This window comes from Lepisma saccharinum, chromosome 5 (assembly GCF_977018435.1).
Source record: "Lepisma saccharinum chromosome 5, izLepSacc3.1, whole genome shotgun sequence".
Taxonomy (NCBI): Eukaryota; Metazoa; Arthropoda; class Insecta; order Zygentoma; family Lepismatidae; genus Lepisma; species Lepisma saccharinum.
The window spans coordinates 42,218,853-42,244,095 of record NC_139233.1 but is presented as its reverse complement, the minus strand read 5'-3'; the positions used below and the strand labels follow the sequence as shown (position 1 = coordinate 42,244,095).

Sequence of the window (25,243 nt, the reverse complement as noted above, 5' to 3'; positions counted from 1 at the left end):
TAGTGCAGCAGCGAGCATGGTTTGCAAGGCAGTGGCAGCCACCTCGGGTTAAACGGGTTGGCTTTTAATGGAAATGAAACAACGTCCTTGTAATGTATGCTTGGGGAGAGAGAGGGAATTTACAGCTTGCTACGAAAAGGAGATTCCTGTTTCCTTCTTCAGTGTCTGTTCTAATGTGACCCTTCAAAGGAAAAGGAATCTACAGAAGTAACTTTAATGGATCGTTATACTTCACAGTCTACAGGGTGTCTAATAAGTAATAGCGCAAACTGACACAGGTGAATGTACACGATAAAAGAAGCAAAAAAGTCTCAGTAAACATGGATCTGCAAACGAGCCGTTTTCGAGAGAATCGCGAATGTGTGGTTACAAGTCACCACTGACTTATTTGTTTGTAAACACCGAGTGCTTTACTCCTTGCTCGTTCCGAGGTTTGCTTTTTCTTTACAAAACAGAACATTTCCGAGAGGTGGCGTTGTAATCAAACATGATGGATACAATCAGTACAGGTAATTGTACATGCTTGTAACTAATTCCGAAATGAACCGGGGGTGTTCGAAAGCATTTTACCAACTAGGACAACGTTTACAAACAACGAAGTCATTGGCGGCTTGTAATCACACATTCGCGATTATCTCGAAAACGGCTCTCTTGCAGACCCATGTTTACTGAGACTTTTTTGCTTCTATTATCGTGTACTTTCACCTGTGTCAGTTTGCGCTATTACTTTTGAGACACCCTGTATGCATATAGGGTGTTCCAAAAAATGTTACTTTTTCGAAGATTCTAATGACGAGAGGAATTCAGAGAGAAATATGTACAGTTATGTACAGTGTGTCTCAGAAATAATTAGTCCAAATTATAAAGATGATACTGAGACTTACTCTCAGATATTTGGCGTCTCGCCTCTGGAACATTGTCACAGTTACAAAGGGCATACAATGAGTACGGGCTAAATTAGAAATTTGTAATACAAATTAGCAATCTAGCTTCTCACAGTAAACATGGCGCTCCAGAAAACAATAACCTCGTCGAAGGTCTAGCTTGGTTGTTTGATTTTATATTATTTAGCTTCTTTTTCTTCCGCTTTTGGCTAATCGCTACGACGTGGATGAGTGATGGCATGATAAAATTGATGTAGGGACACTCACAAAGAACAACCTTATCCCGACCGAGATTCGAACACAGGATCCCTTTACGAACTCAGTGATCGAATCTTGATCTCTGCACCAAAGGTTCCGAGTTCGATTTCCGGCTTCTCAGTGGGTGTTCCCGTGTGAGTGCACCTTCATTCCAGCTAATCACAAAGAATTGTAAGGAATAAGAGGAGAAGTTTGACATAAATTTGGAGAACTGTATATCCTTCAGCCTCCATTTCCCTGGAACAATTTTTGTAACGTATTTTTTTTTAAATTCTAAACAACTTTCAAGGTTGCCAACTAACTAAAGACAATGTCTACAGAGATATATAAAGGAATGGTTAACGCTGAAAACATATTCCTATTTCTCATTTGGCAATGTGAGAGCATTGTGGGGGCGAGAGTTCTTGAAAAGAAATACCTCATTCAGCTTAGAAAATCGTCAACGGGACTCGAATCGTTAAACACAGGTCATCGAAGATTGCTAGCCATAGATTCGTAGGGTTGTTGAGAAAAAGAGAAAGTATACAATTAGATCAGAATCATTGCTTATAAGTATTTAGCTGTTTTCGATAATACATACAGAGTGTCTAATTAAGATAATATTATATAGTCTGAGATTTTTACACCATGAGGTTCATAGTTTTACCGTGAGCTACACAAGCGGAATTTAATAGCAAATATAAAGTTACAAAAAAATGATTCAGTGCTCTGAAATGTGCCGGTTCAGTCGTGAAGGTATTTAAACCAATCTGTGTGTGCCACCTTTCATTTCAGTGTTTATTTCGATTATGTTAATTATGCATCCTTCGCATGTTCTACGGAAGCCCAAGCCACTCATTAGAAAGTAACGCACCTCGTGGTTCGATTCCGTATCTTTTAGTTAGGTTGACGCACCGTGATTTAGTATTATTCATGGTTATAAACTGCACTCAAGAATGTTGTTTTACGGTTAATACAAATAACTTAGAACTACTTCGGTTTAAAAAAAAATACAATTCCTTTCACCTTATTATCAAAGATTCCTGAGTTTCTTTCCCGGTGGAGTTAATTTTGTACGGGTTTGAATAACACTTTACACGCCCAGTCCCGATTAGTATATCTGACCACAAATTTCACGTAAAATTAAGTCGAAATCTATTTACGTTATATTTCCAGTGTTACGTCTTACGATTCCCTTACAGCATATTCTGTTCGCCTCTCACAAATTCGTAAATTCTAGATCCGTCTATGGTCTCACCAATCCAGCATCGATCCTAGGATTTCGTCTGTGAAAATTTCATTAGAAAGGTAGCAAATAGAGAAATATCAAGTAGAGACAAATCTCGTCCTCGTAAAAATATTCTAGACTAGTACAAGACCAAACCGTTGGACATTTGTCGAGACGGGACACTCGAACGATGTAGTGAAACAATTTAAATTTAACTACAAGAAAACAAATCTGTTTACCTATGAGACTGAAAAAGAATATATTTGTACATTGGTGGAAAAAAAAATGAGATTAAAATTGCACCTCTACACAATACATTTCCACGAGAGAATTGAAAATAAATGCAACTCGTAACTGGTTCCCATTTCGAAATGAACTGTATTACCACACGAGCGTCATCTACCGGCTAAAAGTCTGCCGCAAACAAAAATTTTCACCCCGCCTCCTAGTGGCCAACAAGTGTACTACACTGTTCCGACGAGACTTAGTGCGTTATTCTTGCAAACGCTTTTGACTTTACTAACCTCTGAATGTCATGCTGTGTAAAGTATGTAAATAAAATCCTGGAGTTTATGTATCAACATCACATTATCCGCTATGAACGTCCGTGCTTCGTGATATGTGCACTGCTATTAAACAGTCTTCATAATTGAGTTTTATCCAGACCGAATATGTCAGGAATACGCAAATGTGAATATGAATCCGGCGGGTAAATTTTATTACAAAAATAGCATAGAATATATAATGTAATTAAGCTAATAAAGTCTTGACAAATCTACTTTATCAGCCATAACCATAACTGTTATTATTTTTTACCGTGGCAAAAACAATGTAGCTAAATACACAAGTGTTATAAAACTTACTACAGATAAAAAATATTATGGAACATATTGCAAGCTATGGAAATGACAAGAAACATGACTATTAATTTGTGGTGTCGAAGAGAACAATCGCGAATAACTTGTGTCCTACACTTGGAACTAAAGTTCTTCATTTTAGGACAGTGTGTCCTACATTTTGACCCAAAAATCTTCCTTTTGTGAAAATGTTTCTTACATTTTAATTTGAAGTCCTTAATTTTTGGACGCTGTGTCCCACGTTTTGACATAATTCGTTCATTTTGGTAAGGTGCGGCCTACGTTTTAACCTCAAGTCTCTCATTTTGGGACAGTGTGCCCTAAGTTTGACGTAAGGTCCTTCGTTTTGGGACAGTGCGTCCTACATTTTGACCTAACGTTCTTCATTTTTGATCAGTGAATCCTACATTTTGACCTCAAGTTCTTTATTTTGGGACGTTGTGCCCCACGGTTTGACATAATCCCTTCATTTAGGGACAGTGGTTCTGCTTCCAGTGATCTTGTGACCCTTAACAACACCTAACTAGTTCAAAGAGGCAGACAGTGGGTGCGTCATACGAGCCATACCTATACCAATAACTTTCGTATTACTTTCCACAAAAGTATAAGAGAGATCGTCAACATTACCCCACCCAATATATCCGTCAAAACACGGCTGGTGTGCTTCAAGACCCTCAGAGACCGTTAACGGATTTAGATTCAAACAAGAATGAAAGATTCAATTGAATCCCCTGAATATAATTAATCCCCGCAGTGAGCGTATTAATTGCCCACACTTTGCATGTATTCGCATCTGGACCAGAAGCATCCGTTCCAATTTATCTCCATCGCGTGCAAAACCGTGCCTTCTCCCGCAATCCTGCGATAGTGTTGGAGCGATTTTTCATCCCCATGGCTCGCTTAATGAACTCTGAAAAAAAGGGAAGGGAAACGGACTTTTATTATCGAAAAAGCGATCCAGCACCCCGGTCAGTCTTTTATCTGCTGATGGAATCCCCGTGCTAGTCCATTAGCAAGAAAAACAAGCGGTCGCGGGTTCGAAGCCATACAATTAGTACTTCTCTCTGCGGCGAGTGGAGGGGACAAGCAAAGCGAGCGTGCTATTTACAAGTCCAGATACGGTTTGGGACTCCTCGCCCGCTGTGCAACGTAAAAAAAAAGATTTCGCTAGAGCATTCGACAAAAGTGTTTTTTTCCTGGCTCCCCAGCCATTTAGACGGGTATAAAAAGTAACAATGTCCGCTTAAAACGTAGTCCTCCGCGGAAATTTTAGCTGCGCCCAAATTTAATGCATTAAAGTGCGTTGGCCACTGCATTGCCATCCTACTTTTCGGTAACTATTGATAAGATAAAATGGAAGAGTCGTTCTCCATCCTAGATGATTAGGCTGTTAAAGTTAGACTGGCGCTTATTTTTGCAGTGCTTGAACAACGCACGGAGACATTAATAGTTCGGACTTCAACTGAGAAATAGATTAGAACTGGCCTAATTTCTATTCTAGAATCCTGCTAAAGACATTACGCAAAGTTGGGTATGAATGGAAATTAGTATTCAGAATTTCCGTTATAGGGGGTTGTGATAATACAGCGTGTCCATAAATATACTGTCATACTTTAAAGTGGTATTACGTCGCTTTGGATAATCGTATTTAAATGAAATTGGTGACATTTGAATGAAAAACTCAAATATTTTATTTTACAACTCATAGACATTGAATGTGGCCCCCACGAGTGTCCCTGCAGACATCAAGGCGATATTCCCATTCATGCCACACACGCTCCAACATATCCACAGGGATGGACTGGATTTCAGAAGTGATGCGAATTTGCAGTTCTTGCAGGTTTTGAGGCAATGTGGGTACATAGACACAATCTTTTATGTAACCCCATAAAAAAAGTCACAGACCGTCAAGTCTATGGCCTTTCCTTTGATGACATATGCAGCCACGATCCACGTTCACCAAACCCTGCGTGTAATGATATTCTAAAACACACCAACTACGTTCTTAAATCTTCTGTTAATAACAACACAATTTTAAAGGAAAACATTCACATGTAACCTGCCTGCCTGCTAAATATCCAACAATGAACCCGCATCGTCCATTGTTGTCAGGAGTGAATTTATTTCAGTTTCTATGTTTGATCTCGTTCATTGTTGTCCATTGTTGATATTGGTGTCCATTGTTGATATGCACAAAAATATTTGAGTTTTTCTTCCAAATGTCACCAATTTCATTTAAATACGATTATCCAAAGCCACGTAATACCACTTTAAAGTATGACAGTATATTTATGGACACAGTGTATTTCTAGAAAAATGTAAATTTAAATTAGGTGCCATCATAAATAATGCTATTGTATAAACAATTCGGAAGTGTCGTGCAAAAAGAGATGTCGGATGATATACAAAAATAAAACTCATAGAGTTGTGCCAAGAAGAAAGGACTACTGTTATCTCGGGAACTAAAGCTGAAAACCTTGAACATATCCAACACTCTGCTCAAAGCGCTTGAAATGCTCATTTCCCGACACATATTACTGCATCTGGTTTCTTTCTAGCTCAATTTGTTTTCGATATACACGTATTTTTACAAAATCCATGAAAATCGTACAAATTTGATTTTCATGCAAATCCCTTATGTGGAGAAGAGATTAACGTCGTGTGCTGCCTTTATAAAAAGAGCAGTATTATTCTACACCAATTTGCTGTAAACAAATTCCACCTCAACGAAAAGAGTATTAAAATTCACGAAGAAACAAATTCAGTGTCTTTCATATATTACCTTAGAAAATTCACGGACATTTAGTGACACTGCTTCATCCATTTAATAATAATCATCAAAGAAATTTAAATTCAATTACAACAAATGTATAACATGAGAGCAATTATTTCACCCGCTTTAAATAAAATAATACATGTTGTACAAAAGACAATTATGCATAACCGAAACTAATTAATGTACTAGAAATTATGCATTTATGATTATCATGCACATGCGCACACGTACATACTGGAAAAGATCTCTCGGGAGTGAAATCTTGCAGATGAGAATGACATTATTCATAGCTGATAGATAACAAAAGGGCATTAGGAAACAATGGGCTACAATTGGCTAAAAATCAGATTGAAGTATGTATTTTATCGTGTGTTTTCTCCCTTACTATCACCTTAAATCATAACTTAATCTTATCGTCGCGATTAACCTTGAGAAGCAACAGATGAGAAATAAACAAAATGAAGTATCAGTGTGGAAACAGACGGAGAGACAGCCAGTATTAATTGATTTTTACGTGTACAGAATTTGATATGTTTTTAAAATGTTCCTACGTTTTGTAGTTCGTACGATAATGTTAGATGGCACGCATGGTTGGATGAGCTGTAACCAGACAAAAGAGTTTCGTTAATGGTGACTCAATTCAGACGAAGAAACAAATAAAATGCAATAAACTCCCATGCCACTGGTAGCTCAAATGTCTTAAAATACGTCAATATGTGCACCTGTATGATCCGATGATATTCAGTGGGACGCTGGTAACACGCAGTGGATATCCAACGAGCCTAGAACGCTGGCAAGATGAAAACCGATAGGTCCAGCGGTGAGCTCGCGTCGGCTGTTTACGGAAAACATAGGATATGATTGGAAACTTGAGACAGTGAAACTCGCTTTCAAGTTTCTACTGCAGAACGGCTTTACGGGGACAATCGGACTGTAGTATCTGCCAAAATAGTAGGCAAATATATCACAGGCTTGTTTTGGAGCGGTACTGGGTAAGCATTTTTAGCCAGTGAAATGGAAAAATGGGGCTTAGATCCGGAGATACTGAAGAAAAAAAGTTGCTATTATGATCTCAGGTCGTTTTCTTCCTGGCTGTAAAGCATATCCTTCGGTTTCACAGTTACCGCACGTATTTCTACGATCTCTCAGAACATTGGCCAGAGCCATTGCAATGTTCTTTGCAAAAATGAAAAAAATGGGAAGAAAAAATATTTTCGTTTTCTTTTCCGCATGGACGCTACGGCACGCCTCTCTGTATTTTTGCAACTGGTACAAGGCGCTTTCAGGATGTAAGAGATGGAGGAATATCGTTGCGGACATCTACAGATTCTGTTCCCGCTTGAAGTTTTCGGATCACGTTTGGAAGGGGATCATGTTACATTCACGTTCCTCTATCCTCTCGTTCTTATTTCTCAAGGCTTGTTCTTCTCCTCTTCGTTTTTTCTTTCTTTTAGGGAAGGGGGGTTGTGCGGTCTGTAAAGACGTGGAGGAATGAAACTAACAAGAATGAGTATGCAATGGTCTTTAGGGAACGTACACTGAAAAGGGTACTGTGCCAAGTATATCTCACGAACGGCTAACGCTACAGACTGACAATTTGTTGTGTAGAAATCAGCATAATGTGGCATCACTATTCACTATACAAGTTGAGACTGCGCGCTCATACAGAAACACTACTACAAAAACAAGTTTGTGCCTAGTTTACAATTGTAAGAACATGTTTGCAAGTGTAAAAACAAGTTTACAAGTGATAAGAATTGAAAGTTTCGTCTCAAGTTTCAAGCACACATAGTCTTCCCGTTGTTGCCTCTTAATAAAGGTGTTCAGGGTTCGAATCCCGGTAGAGTATGATACGTTCTAAGAATAGACGCGTTGTATTATTTTACTATTAATAATAACTTAATAATACTCAGCGGTGAAAGATGAGACTCGGTGAAGTACACAGACTCCTCTCAGGTACAGGGATAGTGTTAGGCAAAGACAATATTCACAGAACAGAGAAATAAAACCACATTACTGCCGTATGTATAAACTGAAAGGTTTTATTCTTTATTTATTGCAATTGTAAGGCAAATATACTTGAGACGAAGGCGAGGATTTCGCTTTGTCGATGAATTGACTCAACTAAAACGCATAAACTCAATGCGTGGCTATCGGCATGCCTATGATCACATAGACCTAGCTTGCGCCCCGAACTACCCCACCAAAAGATATGCAATAATAACTGAGCCAATATTTGCTCCTTAGCCTTTTATTTCCAAATTAATCCTTAGGCTAGCTTTATTATTTAACATAGAATGGTTGCAGTATTGTGAATAGCATCAATGCATGGCTATCGGCGTACCCATGGTCGCATAGGCCTAGCTTGCGCCCCGAACTACCATACCAAGATGTATACACAACACCGAGGAGTTCTTTTTAAATTAAAAGCTTCGTCGATCCGTGGCGAAAGTGTGATATTTTTTACGCGATATCCTCGCTTTTATACTATTTTCGAGAACACAGATTCAAGTACAGATGAATCACTCACAATCTACAAAAGGATACTGTCAACAAAACTGACGTCTACACATGTTTAGAAATAAAAATTCACATAGTGCACTCTCGCAAAAATGAAGATACATTAAACTACTCATAATAGAGCATAAAATACAATAACCATTAAACAAAAGATATACATTACAAACAAGGTGCAATATTATATATAATAACACCGAAATTACGCTATCTTTGCTCAAAATAAATATATTAGTGACATATTTTAAAGTTGTGAAGTCACATAAAAACATGGATCATATCAAGTAATGTTGCACAATGATTTGTATCCCACTAAGACTGTAGGTCCAGTCCCGATCAATCTATGTGAACATAACTTGGTCTTAAAACAAAGCTTTAAAATATGTCTTTCCTTGTCCCGTGTCCGGTCTCGTCTCGAATTACAAGGGCTCATCTCGACTTCTAAACCGATCTCTTCTTCTTGTCTCATTCCTTATGACTTTATACATACATAAATACAGCTTATGTATATTACACATGTATATTATGTTACTCGGTCCCTCCCCTTCTCTCTTTCTCTCTCCCTCTCCCTTTGTCTGGGATGTTGTTTACAATAGTTGTTGTGTTGGATAAAGTAGTCCACTATTGCCTAATTTCCTAACCAGATTGTGAGATGTCGTACCTCGCTACTGAATGTTTGATAGTAACCCACATGTGCGTGAAGTAGAACTTGAAATCCTAAAATCTTGCATAATTGATTAATTTGATTAATTTTACTTCGCTTTTTGTGCCACTTTTGGCTAATTGTCGAATATGGGGATGAATGATGACATGATTAAGTTGGCGAATGGACACTCACAAACATCTATGCCCAGGCAAGGATTCGAACCCGGGACCTCTGGCGTCGCAGCGCGGTGTGCTAACCATTCCGTCACGTGGGCCGGCTAATATATTGCATAAATAATATCACATTAGCACATCAGGCTAATTATTTTTATCAATATCTTAAGTTATTACATGCCGCAGACACTGAATATAATCACAAACACGCGTATATATTAATCAATATATTTTGCAATGTTATACATACTATAGTACACAATGGTGACAATTAAGAAGATTACAATTTGAAATTTCAACCCACGGATAATTACTCAAAAATGGGATTTTTTTTCATGTGCATAGTTTAAAAACAAGTATAGCGTACTGTAGGCTATTAAAACTTATTTTGTTACTATGTGACGTCATTAAAAATGGCACAATCAGTTCATATCAGGTTCCTTACAAAATAACGACCCTAAACTAAAAAACGTTAGCTGAAATATGATTTTCAGACTTTCAAAACATCATATCCGTTTATGCAATTTATCCCCAGTTGGTCTTGGTCTATCTGTTATAGTCTTGTAATGGAAGTGAAAGCCATTTAAGGCGAGGAGATACAGGTATGCACCGTGTGCGCATTTAGTATTTCAATATCGTTGGAATGGGAAATGCTACTGAAGAAAAACGTGGGAGTACAAGAGAGTATGAATTCTCCACATGTGGCAGGTCGAAGAGTTTTTCAAAGTTGATTATTAAGCTAGATACGACCTGTAGAAAATATGACGAATAAGAATTTTTGTAATCCCATGTATTCCTTATGTGGAATCAACTTCAACATCAAGTTACGGCTAATCAAATGGGAGTTTCGACTTTTCTGCTGGGCAATCACATCTTCAAACTGCCCTCTTCCCGTTGATATAATTTTCTATTCCAGCGGAAGTTTGATATTCCCAAGATAACAAATCAAAAACTGCTCCCATATGCCCAATGCACTTCACCTTGCCTCCTGGCAGTGTTGCCAAACCTGGTGCGCATAAAAGAGCTAAATCTTACCTTAAATTGAGTTAAAACTGACTTTCAAGGAACTAGATTTACGAAGTGCTTCCTAGAGTAATGTTAGTTCTCAAAGGGGTGGGGCGTTGCTATTACCGTTAACTCTAAATTGATGACAATTTATTCTTAGTTTTCCCAATCTAGATCCGGCGGCATCACCCATATCATGGTTGTACGAAATCGAAAATAATGGATTCCCTGATAACAATATTATGCCAATTTCACGTCAGCACGGCGCTATAAAGAAAATACATAGCTGGGGATATAAGAGGGAATGGGGCGACGCAGGCAATATAACAATATCACGTCACGTGCAAAATGTATAATCATGGCAAAATTTGGTCTCTGTGGGCCGGAACCAGTGATGTAATCATAATGAGGCAGGGGGGCGGGTGCCCCAGGCAAACGAGTGCACGAAAGAGCCAGATCTGGCTCCAAGAGAGCTAAGTTGGCAACACTGACTCGGAGGGAAAAGCCAGTCGGAGACTGTCTCGCATGCCCTTAACTGCTGAATTATATATGAGTAGGTTTATATACTTTTATCACTTTTACATCTTGGGAGATTAGTGTCTCAAAATGTTACCACTTTTCTCGTCACAGTTTCATTCTAATAATTTCATCCTCTGTTTTATGGGCGTGAATTTGTGCCTGTCAGTGATACTGCAACATAGATCTGTTGCCTTTGAAACTCCTACCGAGCAACTGAGTGAAGTTTTTGAAAAAAAAATGACCTGTTGCAAAACCACCGTAAAAAAGTTTATTTCAACTGGGGAATAATTGAATCGCAAGTATCTATCCCATAATATAAAGAACTAGCATAGCGTGCGTTCAACACTATCCCCCTTTTGGCAGGCATCAACTACGAAATGCCTCACCCCGCTCCACAAGGTTGTGAAGAAACTTCCCAGTTCAAGATTAGGTTCGGGATGGGTTCGCGAACTAGAAGTTTTCGAGCCATCTGCAAATGGCGCTTGCATCGGATTAACAAAGATCCAAAGAATCGGATCAATGTGAAGTTTTGGGAGCCATTTTGATGAGACCCGCTTTTCCGCTCGGATTCGAATTCTAGATTAGTTCGTGAAGACTTCTAACCAGTTGCGAATGTTTCCGCGTAATCTATTAAACTGGTTCCTCCTCCAGAGAAAAAAAAAACAGGGCGTATTTCTTTTTTGTTTGCAAAATCGAGGAGGAAAAAAAAAATCAACAAAAATCCCAGCTTGGCACTCTGTTGGGAATCGGAGACGCGAAGCAAGTGTTCCTGACAGCTTTGGAACAGGTAAAATGGGGAGTGGGTGGAGAATGCCTAACCGCTGTTGGTGGGGAAAAAATCCTTTGATACATCACGAACATCAAACGCACATAATCCATCTTGTTCCCTTTTCCACTCCATCTTTTTTTTTGTCCTCAATTTTCATATTCAGAATGTTTAACTAAGAAAGCTATACCATGCTGTCAGGCATTCGACTTGCAGAAGTGACAAACTGTCAGAAAGATCATCTTCATCCACGCCATTTTGTCGGTTTGGAAGTATTTTACCACTTATGGTTGATTATAAATTGTATGCAGACAGTGCAAATATCAGCTAAGCATCCTTCATAGCGTAGTGGCTACAGCTGTCGCCTTGTAACCAAAATGTTATAAACTTTTTAAAGTCCAGTTCATGCTCAGATAATCTAATTTTGACTGTACCCCAAGTTCTTACAGTGAAAATCAAACCACAGCGTATCCACCAGGGATTGAACCCGGGACGCGTATTTCACATATGCATATTGAAATAGAGATTGTGGGCGTGGTTTGTGTATGAATGCTCCCTATTGGCTAGCAGACTGCCTCAATGATATAGGATAGAACACTGGCATTTATTTCATTGACTTGTGCGAACACTTTCTGTAAAGCACAGACTACAAGCAGAGCCATCTAGTGGGGAAAAAAACAACGCAATCGGATAGTAATCAATACTCGAAAAGCGAATAGACTTTCTTATTGGAAATAAAAGACACAATAATTTTTAAAATGTTGCGTTCGATGAAAATTCTTATACAATTATTTAATATATTGGGTCATTTTCCACTTTTCGTCAGATGTAAACAAGGAGCATTTTTAATTCCTACTTTAAAAAACTGTAAAAACCTTGAGTAGCGTCAAAACCTTAATTTCGACTATATAAACGCGCTGCTATTTGTTTTGTAAAAAGTTGTTACAAACCAGATATTACTGGAAACAACAAAAGATGAAAAGAGAGGAGTTTCAAAAAAGAAGAGTAGATGGCAGCACAAGGTGAAGAAATATAAATAAATCGCTGGAGGATAAGTATGGATTTAGTGAAAGTGAACTACAATAAAAAGATGTAGAAAAGATTAAAGCAATATATAAAAAGTAGAAAATAAATAGAAAAGGAAAATATAAGTGGTTTACATCATTGAACAAGTTCAAGCCTGTAGTTAATTGTTAGGCACGCCATAGAAGTGCTCAATACAGAAAAAATAGACCAACCAACCAGAAACTTCTCCATTACAAGCCACGCCTCCAATCTCTATTTCAATGTGCATATGTGAAATACGCACCCGGGACCCCTTGATTAAAAGTGATACCGTCACCCGAAAGGCCATACTAGTACGTTACTGGTTATATATCAACACCATAAAAAATAATTTTAAAAGTACTGGCTTTGTTGAAACTGTTTCTTACCATCAATTCACTAAGCTTGCGTATTTAAACACATTTTTCTTTGTATTTTTCATATTTCTCGTATTTTTTCTGTCATTTTTGGTAACTGGGTAATTACACTCATGTCTAGGCTAGGATTCGAACTCAGAACAATCTGTGCCGGGGTCATGAGTTGACAGTTCTATGAGCTTTACCATGAGCAATCAAATGTTTAGATAAGATTAACTCATACAAATTTAAAGTTACCAGACATTGTACACAAGACTAACTCACACAAGTTTAAAACAATCAGGGTATGTGGGCAATATTATCTCGCCTAATTTTAAACAGACACGTAACTTTGTCTGACACCATTATCTATAATCAGATACTATATTTGATTTATGAGTCACACAACCAGACCGTCTTTGAATGTAATCATAATTTGAATCAGTTTAAACCAGATTGTAGGTAACCTAGATGATACATAAGTTTAAAACATTCAAAGTGATGTAAACACGTTCAATCATTTAGGATTTCTCCTGAAGATTGACTAACATAAGTATATTTTTTAAAAAAACAAAACACGTGTTACATGTATCCATGACTCACACATTCGCGGATTTCATTTTTCGCTCATACAACAATCGTGAGATATGTAAGTTTCATATAATTGTTACAGCCACAAACTTGGTGGTGTAAGCCAATGAGTAGTTAATTTTAACGGAGGTAATCAGTGACGGTGCCAAGGGGGGAGAACAGGAGAGTGGAGTCCCCTCCCATCCTAGAAGGGAAAAACCTAGATAAATAAGTGCTCTTTAAGCACAAAATATGCAATTATTGTATGGTATTTTATTTGGTGAAATTTTATGCTGTTTAGTGGTATATAATATGTGCCTACCGCCCGATAAATATTCCTGGTCCCTCTGCCTCTGCAATAATTATTTCTTTTGTTGGAGTACATACAGTGTTTATTATCTTTCGAATTAAAATAAATATGATATTGTTACCACTGACACTTTTTAGAGCATAGAATCAATATTGTGTGGCACAGAGTTATGTATTGCTAATGACGTCATCATTGCTTTAGCAAACCGTAGACCTATTCATACGCTTGAAAGGTAATTCTTTAACTGATAAAATGCCAGTTATTTCACAGTTTTCCCCACCTCTTTGGTGATACTAGGCACGTTTGCATTCCGATCCAACGCCAATGTGATCATTTATACTCGCAGCACGTTGCGGGCTGCTCGTATTCAAGTTGTGGTGGGAAGCGACCTCTGATTGCAAATAGGGACCCTTCTCTGTTTTTTCATGGTTTTTCACGTCAAAACAAGAACGCACTTGGCTGGATTACAGCTGTTGAAAAATACAGCATAAGTTTCCAGAATATGTAGAGACATGGTTGATTTCGTAAAACATTGAAGTAGATTTAAGCAAAGCTTTTGACAAAGTGCTCCACTACCTGACACAAATATCGAAACTATTGATTTCTTAGGTAGGTTGTTCAGATGGTGAATTTATTGATTGCTTCTACAATCTCCATTTCTCTTGTCTAGTGTATTATCTTGCTTTGGTCAAAAATAAGACTGGAATTTAATCAAAATAACCATAAAATGACACTCCTAAGATAAATGCATTTATATGAGCAGCTTTCAGTACAAAATCCAAATTCTTGGGGAGCAAACTTTCATGTTGACTTGTTGTCTTCTAACATTTTATGTCTTAACAATAAAAGTTTTCATTGACAAATAACCTGTTCTCAAAAGTGGCATGTCATGTGAAACTTAGCATTCACGCTAACATGGCACTCTATGGTTATCGCAACAGATGTCACGTGTCACATTGGCATAGAATCACGACGACAGGTGTTGAAGATTCTTTAAACACGTTACTTGCCACTGCGATGTGCAATCACAGTAGTAGAGTCGAATTACTTTCGGAACAGCTCCAGCAAACTGCGCGAATCTCTCTAGCGAGCCTAGTGGGCGTGTAGAACCTGAGCAACGGGCTTAGCGATAGGTTCTGGGTTGACATGACGTCAGCGGCTCGCTTGGTTAATTGGCTGCTTCGAGAGTTGTGACTCGTTCCGATGCTTCAAATGCATAAGAGCCAAAGATGTTACGGAAGTAATCTTCCTCTACCACTTTAGTTGGAATCGTCGTAGCGTGTAAGAACAAAATTAATGTCGATTAAGAAAGCAATGTACTCACCAAGAGAAGAAAACTTCCGAAGGCAAAACAAAAGGCGATAGGTCCAGATAAATCAGTGTCTTGCAGGATACAGGCTTCGGTCTCCCGAAATGGATTCAACACAGCTAGAGTCTGAAAGAAGAAAAAAACATATGTCTCATGAAAAGGGGCCAGACATTCTGTTTTGCATTTTGTAAAAAAAAAACGATTTTTTGATGTCACTCGCCAATAAAATGCGACAATATTAAACATAACTGAAAATTCATTCACAGTTGTCTCCCATATCAATTTACAACAACAGAACCTCCTTACATCTCATATTTCTAAGACTGATCTCCAGTGGGAATTACTCGAAAACTCTTCCTACTCGCTTGATCTGGGTGACATGATTACAACCTATTCGCATACAGTCCTTTAATAAAAGGATTTGTGCATCATTGCTGGGTGATTGTTTATGTCATAAGAATAAGGAATTTCCTATTACGAATACTTCCAAAGTAAATCTGAGCATGACTCCATGGTCCTTCCCCCCCCCCCCCCCGCATTTCCTTTCTCCCTCACTAACTATCCTCCCCTACCTATTTCGTTTTCAATGTCCTATTTCCCATGTAACATTCTTTGAATTTTATTCTAATCTCACAAAACTGCAGGCCATTTCTTTGTGAAGTTCCACTTTCCACGCAATATCTTGGTATTTTATTCTGGTATAAGAAAAAACTACAGGCCATTTCGTTCTCAACTTCTTTCCATGTACCATTCTTTGTATCTCTCTGATCCCGCGATACTATAGGTTTAGCTTTTCTTCTGATGCAACATTCTTTAGTGATCAACTCTTCTGATCCAGTAATACTAAAAGCCTTATTGCATCAATTTCGCATTTTTGCTTGGTTGACGTCACTTTCTGACGGTCATAGTTACGTACATGTGATTCTTGACCAAACATTTCAGGATTGGTATTTTTAATATCCTTTTCCTACTTTTTAAAAGTGTAATAGCGACTATTTGCATCAGACTATCGATATATCGATTATGTTGTCGACTGACTCAGGCTACATTATACTCTGTCCCCGGAACCTATGGAGCAAGGCCACGCATAGTGGAAGAAAAGAGGGGGATCGACGGGGCAGAGCGAATCAGTACACGCTGCTGCGAAGGCTGATAACGCCAGTCGCTTTTCCCCCTCCAGGCAATCCCGTTCCCTCTGATGTGTTTATTGGTGGACCTTCTCGTGCCACTAGTTGCGCAGAGACTTGTTTTCGTTCGCTTGCTCCAGAGATAGCCGGGACAGAGGATAAATGCAGAAACCGACATTTGTTTCATGAGTATGGGTCTTTTAAGCGGGTTCCCAGAAGCGTCGTCGCCTTGTAATCAAGGGGTCCCGGGTTTGATACCCAGTGGAGGCCCATAGTTGTTCGGATCCCACTTTAAACTGTAGGTCCAGTCCCGATTAGCCTTACTATGGATAAAGTTGACCTAAAAAAAACACCAAAAGGGTTTTTGTAAGCTTTTGCAGGGATTCGTTTAGCACCTCCTCTACAGTCACTGCCCTTAGGGATGAGCCATGCAGATTGTGGTTCATAAGACCAGTGTTCGCAATCTGTTCGCGGGGGGTGCATTCCTCGCGTTCCTATGTAATCTTAGTTTCCTCCACTGCGCCAGTTCTATTCATACACGCTAGTGCCCCCGCTCAAATCAGCACAATAAAAAAAATCCCTTTCAGCACAGCCCCCCAACCCCCCGCCGTAAGCTAAAGGAGGGCTGACCGTATGAGGGAACCGTGTATTAGTTCCTTGTCCAAAGATCGTGGTGGATGGTTCTCTCGCGAAGCGAGTAGGGTCATCTAGGTGGAGTGGAATGGGCCATAACGACCTAGCGTATGAGTTCGCAGGCAGCTCACACGTCGTTTTGACGTGATGCGCCCCGGGCTAGCAACGGCTGGACCACTTCGGAGCGGTGGCAGTGTTATCCGGTGCAAAATGAAAGATATTGAGTCAAGGCTTGGCCACTTTGTTTTACGGCTTCAATAGGAGCTATTTCGCTGGTAGTTATATTCCCTCCCGTGGAGCGGAATACCTTTGCCGGCTTACAGAGCCCTCTGTTGGGAAACTTTTCCGCCGAGAGCGCCCTTAATTCTCTCAGATTTCACGGTAGGAATTTCTGGAAACAATTCCTCCCGCGGCAATGTTCTCTTCTGGGAAACAAGTGAATGTCAAAGTGCGTAAAAACACGGTTAAGCTCTCTCTTCAAGTTGCACGAAATAATGTTACATTTTTTGGCTTATTATGATACCGAGTAAAAGTGGATGAAACAAACCGCGAATTCGTTCACTGCGACAATTCAATCATAATGTATTTCAAGCAGAAGAAACAGCTATTTTGAAGATGATTCTCAGATGTCTCCCTCAAAACTAGACTGTACTGTTCTAAGTTTTAATTGAGTGATTGATTTGGTTTGTTTTACTTCGTTTTCTGCAACTTTTGGCTAATCACGAAGATGAGTAATGATACAATGAAATTGATGAAGGGACACTCACAAATCTCCAGGTCAGGATTCGAACCCGGGACCCCTATCGTCGTAGCGCCCTTTATTAGTTTAAAGCACTGTCACTAGTGCTAATATTTGTTTTCACGAGACAACATAATGACGTACCGAAACTGATTTTGTAACACGTACGTTTTAAAAAAATATTGTTTCCTATTTGGCAAAGCCGGTAAAAGTTGTCTCACCTACATTCTACGTCTATCGTAATGGTTACACCCAATTATTGTATTGAATAGATCTTTATGAAAGTTTTCCTTGAGAAAATAACAATGCTTTGAACTTTTCATTTCAGGTTTTGTTTGTCTAAAAACGAGAATTGACCCAAGTTTTATTGAAATTGGAAATTATGCTTTTTACTTGCAAATTGATTTTTCGTTTCGGGACTGTTTTTGCTCATGAATAACGTACATGTTTATTTGCGTGTAGCTACATTGAGCAGAGACATCTATGAATTGAATTTTCGAACTAGACATCACTGGTAATTTTCCATAAGCAAATGAGTTCAATCGGAAAAATTGTAAATGAATACACACCCCTTTAGATTTACGTTTTTGAAGAAAAAGCTATTAATAAAATTTATCATTGATAGTTCTCCAGTTATATTTAATCCCAATTGCGTAACGAAATAAGAAAACGAAAATTATTTATGTTTATTTTCTGCCAGCTAAATGGTTAATGATTATATTAATCACATTCATTTCATACGTGCACTGTGCTATGGGGGGATTCCCACTCAGTGGCGTGTTTGAGATTTAATTTTGGGTAGTATTTGTGGGGTGCAATGTATATGTTACTAGTCAGTAAACTAAACTATTACCTTGCGGTTTTAAGTACCTTAAGACATTGGTTCTAACCTATTCGTAGCTCACTGAATGTTATAATAACACTAGCTGATTGCCCGGCGTTGCCCGGGTATTTATTTATCCCAATCTTGTATTAGACAGAAAATGTAATGAATTCTAACTATCTTGTAAAATTAACTTGGAGTTGAACGGCATTGGGAGTGTCACTATTCATGATTCATCTTAGCAACCCCGACAACTATGGATTCCACACTAATATCGGTCGTTTTTGATTATTTTTACATGTCACCCCCTTTCCATCCTCACCCCTAGGGGTGCCAGTGGTGTCTTACCCACACAGTATTTCTTTTCAGATTGTAAGTCATATGTGTACCAAGTTTGGTCATCGTGAATGTCACCAATTAGCTTAGAGACTCCGAAAACAATAGATTCGACACTAATGTAGGTGATTTTTGACATTTTATTTTTCACCCCCTCTCACCCTCCATGCCGATAGGTGATGAACTTGGAGTTGAACTGCATTGGGAATGTAACTACACATCTTAGGAACCCCGAAAACTATTTATTCCACACTAATATCGGTCGTTTTCGATTATTTTTACATGTCAACCCCCACTTATCCACACCCCTAGGGGGTGCTAGGGGTGTCTTACCCCAACAGTATTTCTTTCCAGATTGTAAGTCATACGTGTACCAAGTTTGGTTGAAATCGCTCCAGGCGTTCGAGAGGAACTCTCACAAATTATGCGCAAACTCATACACAAAAAGAGCTATCAAACTACGTAATAACATCGAGAACGTGATTATATTTTTGTTGCCAAGTTCAAACTTAACATCCATCTAACCAACCTACATGTTTCTTGTGAGCACTACTAAGTATCACCAACTACTAAGAAGCAAGCAAACATCCTATTAAGCCTCCGCCCCCTCTTCTTACAAAATAACTTTGGCACACTTCTGATTAAGAGCATATGCATTCTAGACAAGATGGGTAAATTTTGGGACAGAACTGGTCGACCTACTGATATCCCAACAATTTCGCGAATGCGCGAATCTAATTTTGCTAATTGTGCGCAAGGATGATGAATGGCAACGTGTGGAAAACCACGCTTAATCATATTACGCATTGCAATTAGTATTAATCACACGATTGTTATTTCAAATACTCTGTTGATGCGCTATAGGCTGGTATGGTTTGAGTAATTACTCATACAAGCACAAAACAACAAATTTAGTATTGTTATAATGAGTAAATGGAGAAAATATTAGGGATTTATGCAGCGTAGTTTCCTACAAGTGTTTATGTGTAAAAGTTGAATTTAATTTTTGGTAAGAGCACCTTGTTGTCATTACATGTGTGTACAATATAATAATACCTACTCAAATTAGTATAATTTTTTAATCTGCCATATGCCATACAGATGTGATGTGATCAGCACCACTCTGAGGCCGCTTTACACTTTAGGTACCAATTTGTAAGAGGCCCAGAGTCTCTGGATGCAGAACATTGCTGAAATATTCCTAAATGAAATTACCTACCCCAGGAATCAAACTCGGGTCTCCCGTGTAGTTGCCAGACACCCTACCGACTTGACCTCCGCGAATCTTTCACTAGCAAGTATAATTGCCCTAAATATGAAACACTGCTTTGTGCAATCACTTACCTGGTTCTCACACATATAACGTAAATGAAACCATTCGTTTCTTTGTTAAATGGTTTGCAAAAACAGATATAGAAAATTTTATTATTTGCAAATTAAAAAACATTATTGAAGAACTGTAGCTCCACATAATTTTACTATTTTTTATTATATTATCGCCCTTTAACAACATCCTTCCCAAAATTAACCGCATTCACAGTTGCCTTCATTTTCATCAAAAAAGTTCAAGAAATATATATTTTTTTTTTACATTTGACTTTGGGTTGGTGACTTTAGTCAACTTTACGCACAGATAGCCTAATCGGGACTGGGCCTACAGTTTAAAGTGGGATCTGAACCACTATGTGCCTTCACCGGGTATGGAACGCAGGACCCCTTTACATTTGACTTAAATGATACTCCCTCTGTCCCATAATTATTGTCCGGTACACCTTTGTTTGTTGTCCCATAATAATTGTCCGATATTCAAACTGTGACATTGGTGTATACAGAAGAAGAAAATGAAACATGGGAATGAGTCATACAACTTTATAACTCAAGGATCAGTACAAATTGGCCGATCAAGTATCCAAAAGAACCTAAATAAAAAGTAATCAATCCAGGATCAATACAAAGTGACCAAGAAGTTCGACAAAATAAAACATCAAGACGAAAGATATTGTTGGTCCAGGAAGGTTGTCATCCCCTCAACGAGCTAGATCTAGTGCTGCAGTGCTGCTCTAGCCTCGTCGTAAATGTTTCGAGGACACTCCAAGCAAGATGGCAGGACGTTTCGGCGGTTCAAGTGTGCTTTTTGCATATGGGGAATCCTGTAGTTGAACCCACCTTTGGAGGCGCATAATTTCAATGAGACAGGACTGTAAATTGAAAAAGATGTTGTTGAGCTTGTCGCATGTCAGATCAGTGAAAGATGTTTCAACTGCGGCGATCAACTCATCAATAGTTTGTGGAGCTGCCTGATGCTGCAGAGACTGAATTGCCCGGAAGTACCCCAGATCTAAAACATTCATGTCCGGACTGTTTGGCGGTTGGCATAGGAGATCCAAAGTGATTCCACTGGTCGCTGCAGCATCCATCCAGGCGCGGTCATTGGGAACGATATGCGGACGCGCATTGTCCTGCTGAACGGACACCTGGATTCTCCCTGCGCGCAGTCCACGAGGCCATTGTGCATCTATTGCTGGGATTAACTTGTTGATGAGCATGTCCCGGTAAACATCTTTGGTAACAGTTAATGGTTTGGTGACCATTCTTCACTACCCCAGCCGTACTGTTTTCAAAGAGAAACTCGTACACTGCATGTCGTTTACTGTCCGTGAGGTTCTTGCTACCCCTGTCGTTTCCTATCATGGGTTGTGTGTTCATGGCTGTTCTTCTCACACGTACTCACTGAAGGAGTGCTCTACTAACTATTTGCAGCGTGCCTTGCTAGACCGGTTTCCATACAGTGCCACACCGGTGTGTTGCAAACCAACGCGTCCTTTTGGTAATCGTCTGGGCGGTATTTCTTGCTCGTTGTGATAAGGTCACGTTGTTCCTCTTCACAATCTTGAAGACTGATCTACTGTGCCTCTCCTCATCCATGTGCTTTCCATCTGCCTGTTCGTCTGTAATTCCTGTACTACCATTTTGGCATACCGGACTATAATTATGGGACAGAGGGAGTAATATCCATGTCAACACAAATGTCGCAGACGCATCTAAATTATACATCGTGTCGTAACGACACGTTGTAAGATTCTAGAAATGCCATTGGTACAGTTCATGTTGCACGAGTACATTGTCTACAACATAGCGTGATCATAATCAGATAGCTAAAGCTATAGAAACTTGGGGATTTAACAGCACCAAAACTGACCTGTCTAAGCTTCTTGACGTATGAATCAACTCGTAATACCAGAAATAAGCATGTGAATAGGTTAGGTAGGTTAGGTTTGGTGCTCTTTGCGTAGCATGCACAGCAGAAAAATACATGGGTTAGTAACAGTCACTACTGATAGTATATCTCCCAAGTTAATAAGTCTGTCTCTACACAAGGAGTTCATAAAATCAGGAACCAATGGCAAAAATGCAAGAAATGTACTAACACTTTGAGACAGTACATCAGCGGTGAGCATGTTCCCTTACACAATGACGTCACGAAATCCCCAGTAATTGCTCCAAACTTCCCAAAATTCTACCTTTCGAATGGCCTTTCACGTGTCCCACTCGTAACGCCAAAATCTCTGATTGGAAAGGTACAGAAGAGGAATTTACTAACCAAAGAATCACAAACAATTATATCACAATGAAAAAAAATCCAAATTTGAAAAATGCAATTTCCTACGTCAACTATGAAATTAAATTCAAAGTCCCTTTGTAAATAACCACACACAAGTAAGTTGTTTAAATTTTCCTGTAGTGCTGTGGCACACTTTCCGGACCAGCCTCGTATATATCACAAAATTTTAGAATTTCAACTTATCCTTATTTTTCACGAATCGCCCATCATATTTGCACATTAGAAGGATTTGATTATGTTACTTTGTGCTGATTTTTACGCAATAAATGCTTTAAAAATTACTAACTTAACAAGAGCACCGGAAAAAAAATTAGGACAATGATATTTCAATTTCCCCTTTTGTCCTTAAGTTGCATAAGGACCTTGTTCTATAGGCTTAACAATGGGAGTTATCATGACCAGTACACACCCAGAATTCCCCATCCTGGAATGAAAATCCGATAATTAGTACACTGATACATGCAGCATTATACTGAGCAACTTTTGTATATATTCATGAGGTGAAATGGTACTCAGAAATACTAATAAGAACACATTTATTATGATAAACAAATTACAATCCTGCCACCATCTTGCAGTGTGAGTTAGTTCTCTTGTATTATGTTTCCATAAAAAATATGATCTTGCTAATAACAGCTGATATTTCAAATTTCGAGAGTACCAACTTGGTTATTTTCACCACAGTATATGTTTTATGAGAACACCTCCGCAAAGTCAAACACGTTTATTCATGAAATGGAGGTAAAGGTTACTATGTTCATAGGTTGCCACCAGAGTAAATACCAGATAAGTCATTTCAACTCAAAATATGTATATATGTAATAAAAAATGTGGCGGTTTTATAACTCGACCAAATCATAGTAAGTCACTTTCGGTAAAGCATGCAACAGAAGCAACACTTGTGTAGCTATGTATTGTCCTTACGGCTACAAGCATTCCCATATAAAGGCATGTGACCTTGACGCAAGTTGGAATTCAAGAAATACACTATCCCACACTTCAAAACTGGGATTTAAGTTATGTCCATTAACAATTACGCTAATTTCCAACTGTGCATGGTGTTCTGGACTAGTTTCACGTCCATATTATATGAAAAATCAAATTTTCACAGTAATGGCGTCGCCCGCCATCACGTTCGAACCACGTTGTTTAGAACGAGCGTTTCCCGATCTTCCTAGCAACGTACAATGCACTCGCTAGCAAGCTTTAAGTACTTATCGCGAATAAGGTAGATCTACCTAACGTGTATGTTATTATGAGCTCATGAAACACATGAAGATAAAATCCAGCTTACCTCCGTACGGCGTGGTGGGGAGTTGAGGAACAGGGACTTTTCCAAAGTAAACATCCATATGTCACACGAACGCTAATACCAAAAGGATTTCTTCCTCTGCACGCTATTCACATACAACACAGTGCTCCATCTTTTCCTCGGGAATCACTAGTTCTTTTTTCCTTTTTGTACAACACTTTTGTCAACTGCGTAACTTGTATTCCACTGACATACGTGTAAATACTTACATCGGTAGGTGTGTTAAGGATCCGTCCCTTTGTATACTTTAACAATCACCTTCCGAAAAAGCATATAAGTGTAATATGCTGAAGATTCTTTTACACAATTTGTCGTGTCCAATTTGCAGAATCCAGTCAACTCAAAGTGACACCGAATTGTACCTGTGCGTACGCCGACAGGAAATTTTCTGTATATATTTAAGAAAAACGTAGGAATTGTTAGATTTAGGTCCGAAACATCTAACAATGATGTTTAATCAACAATTAAATTAATTTTATTATTTAATTGACAGACATTTAAGTCGCACCTTCAGAACTTTCGGTTTTTCATGTAGAAAAGACAACACCATCTAGCGACTTTTTCACGTATTAACGAAAGCAGAGATGACTGTGTTTAGCACTTACACTCCACCTATCGTAATATGTATCAGACAAGCTACATATATTCGTTGAACGTGATTTTTTTATCCTTCCTGCATATGTGATATTACACTATAAGAAACGAACAAATTGTTTCAATAAAATATATGTCTGCAAAACATGTTCGACAAGTTCGCCATAATTTTCCACACTTTTGGAGACGTTTGGCCATGTTCTTCGGGATTCGGCGCAACATGTCTGGGTCCAAAGACGCGCAAGCTGTAGTAATTCGTTCGCGAAGATGATCCACATTTCTGAATTTCACGGCATACAACCTGTGTCTTCAGTATACCCCTGAAGGCGAAGCCTAGTGGGTTTAGGTCGGGTGACCGTTGAGTCAAATCCGCCGGTTCTCTGCTGACTTCTATTTGTCACGGAACGTTTCATCAAGTCAGTCACATGGGTTCCAGACTACAGGAACACCCCGTAGTTGCTCGTCAGTGTGATCACTGCTAGTTTGCATGTTCCGCCGTGGCACGGCGCTAGTATCACGAATCTCTGACAAACTTTACGTTTGCTTGATGCTTTCATTATCAATGTAATGCATTAAAAAGTCATACTTTAATTTCAGTAAGAGTGTATATCGTGCAATTTTAAAGAGAACATTGAGGAAGTGGGACTGAAAATGATATTTACAGAGGATAGAGTGCTTACAAGTTACAAAATTGTTTTGTTGTTTCAATTCTCATCTAGACTGAGGTAATGGATTCTATTCTCACTTTCGGACTTCAGGTAAGATATATATTCATGCTTTACCCAGGAATCGAACCTACGACCCTTAACTTTTTAGTGTAAGTACTGGCCTTTCAAGAAGCCACCTAAGTGGCAATCTCG

The 25,243-nt window shown here is 38.8% G+C and overlaps 1 protein-coding gene across 1 annotated transcript in view; it reads right to left on the bottom strand.

Annotated features, from left to right (window-relative positions):
- The window catches only part of LOC145988003 (uncharacterized), a 174,700-nt gene that overhangs the window by 42,086 nt on the left and 107,371 nt on the right, over window positions 1-25,243 (bottom strand). The window contains exon 5 of the mRNA XM_083122841.1: window positions 15,213-15,323. Coding sequence (XP_082978967.1) covers window positions 15,213-15,323 — 111 coding nt within the window. The remainder of the gene's footprint in view (window positions 1-15,212; window positions 15,324-25,243) is intronic.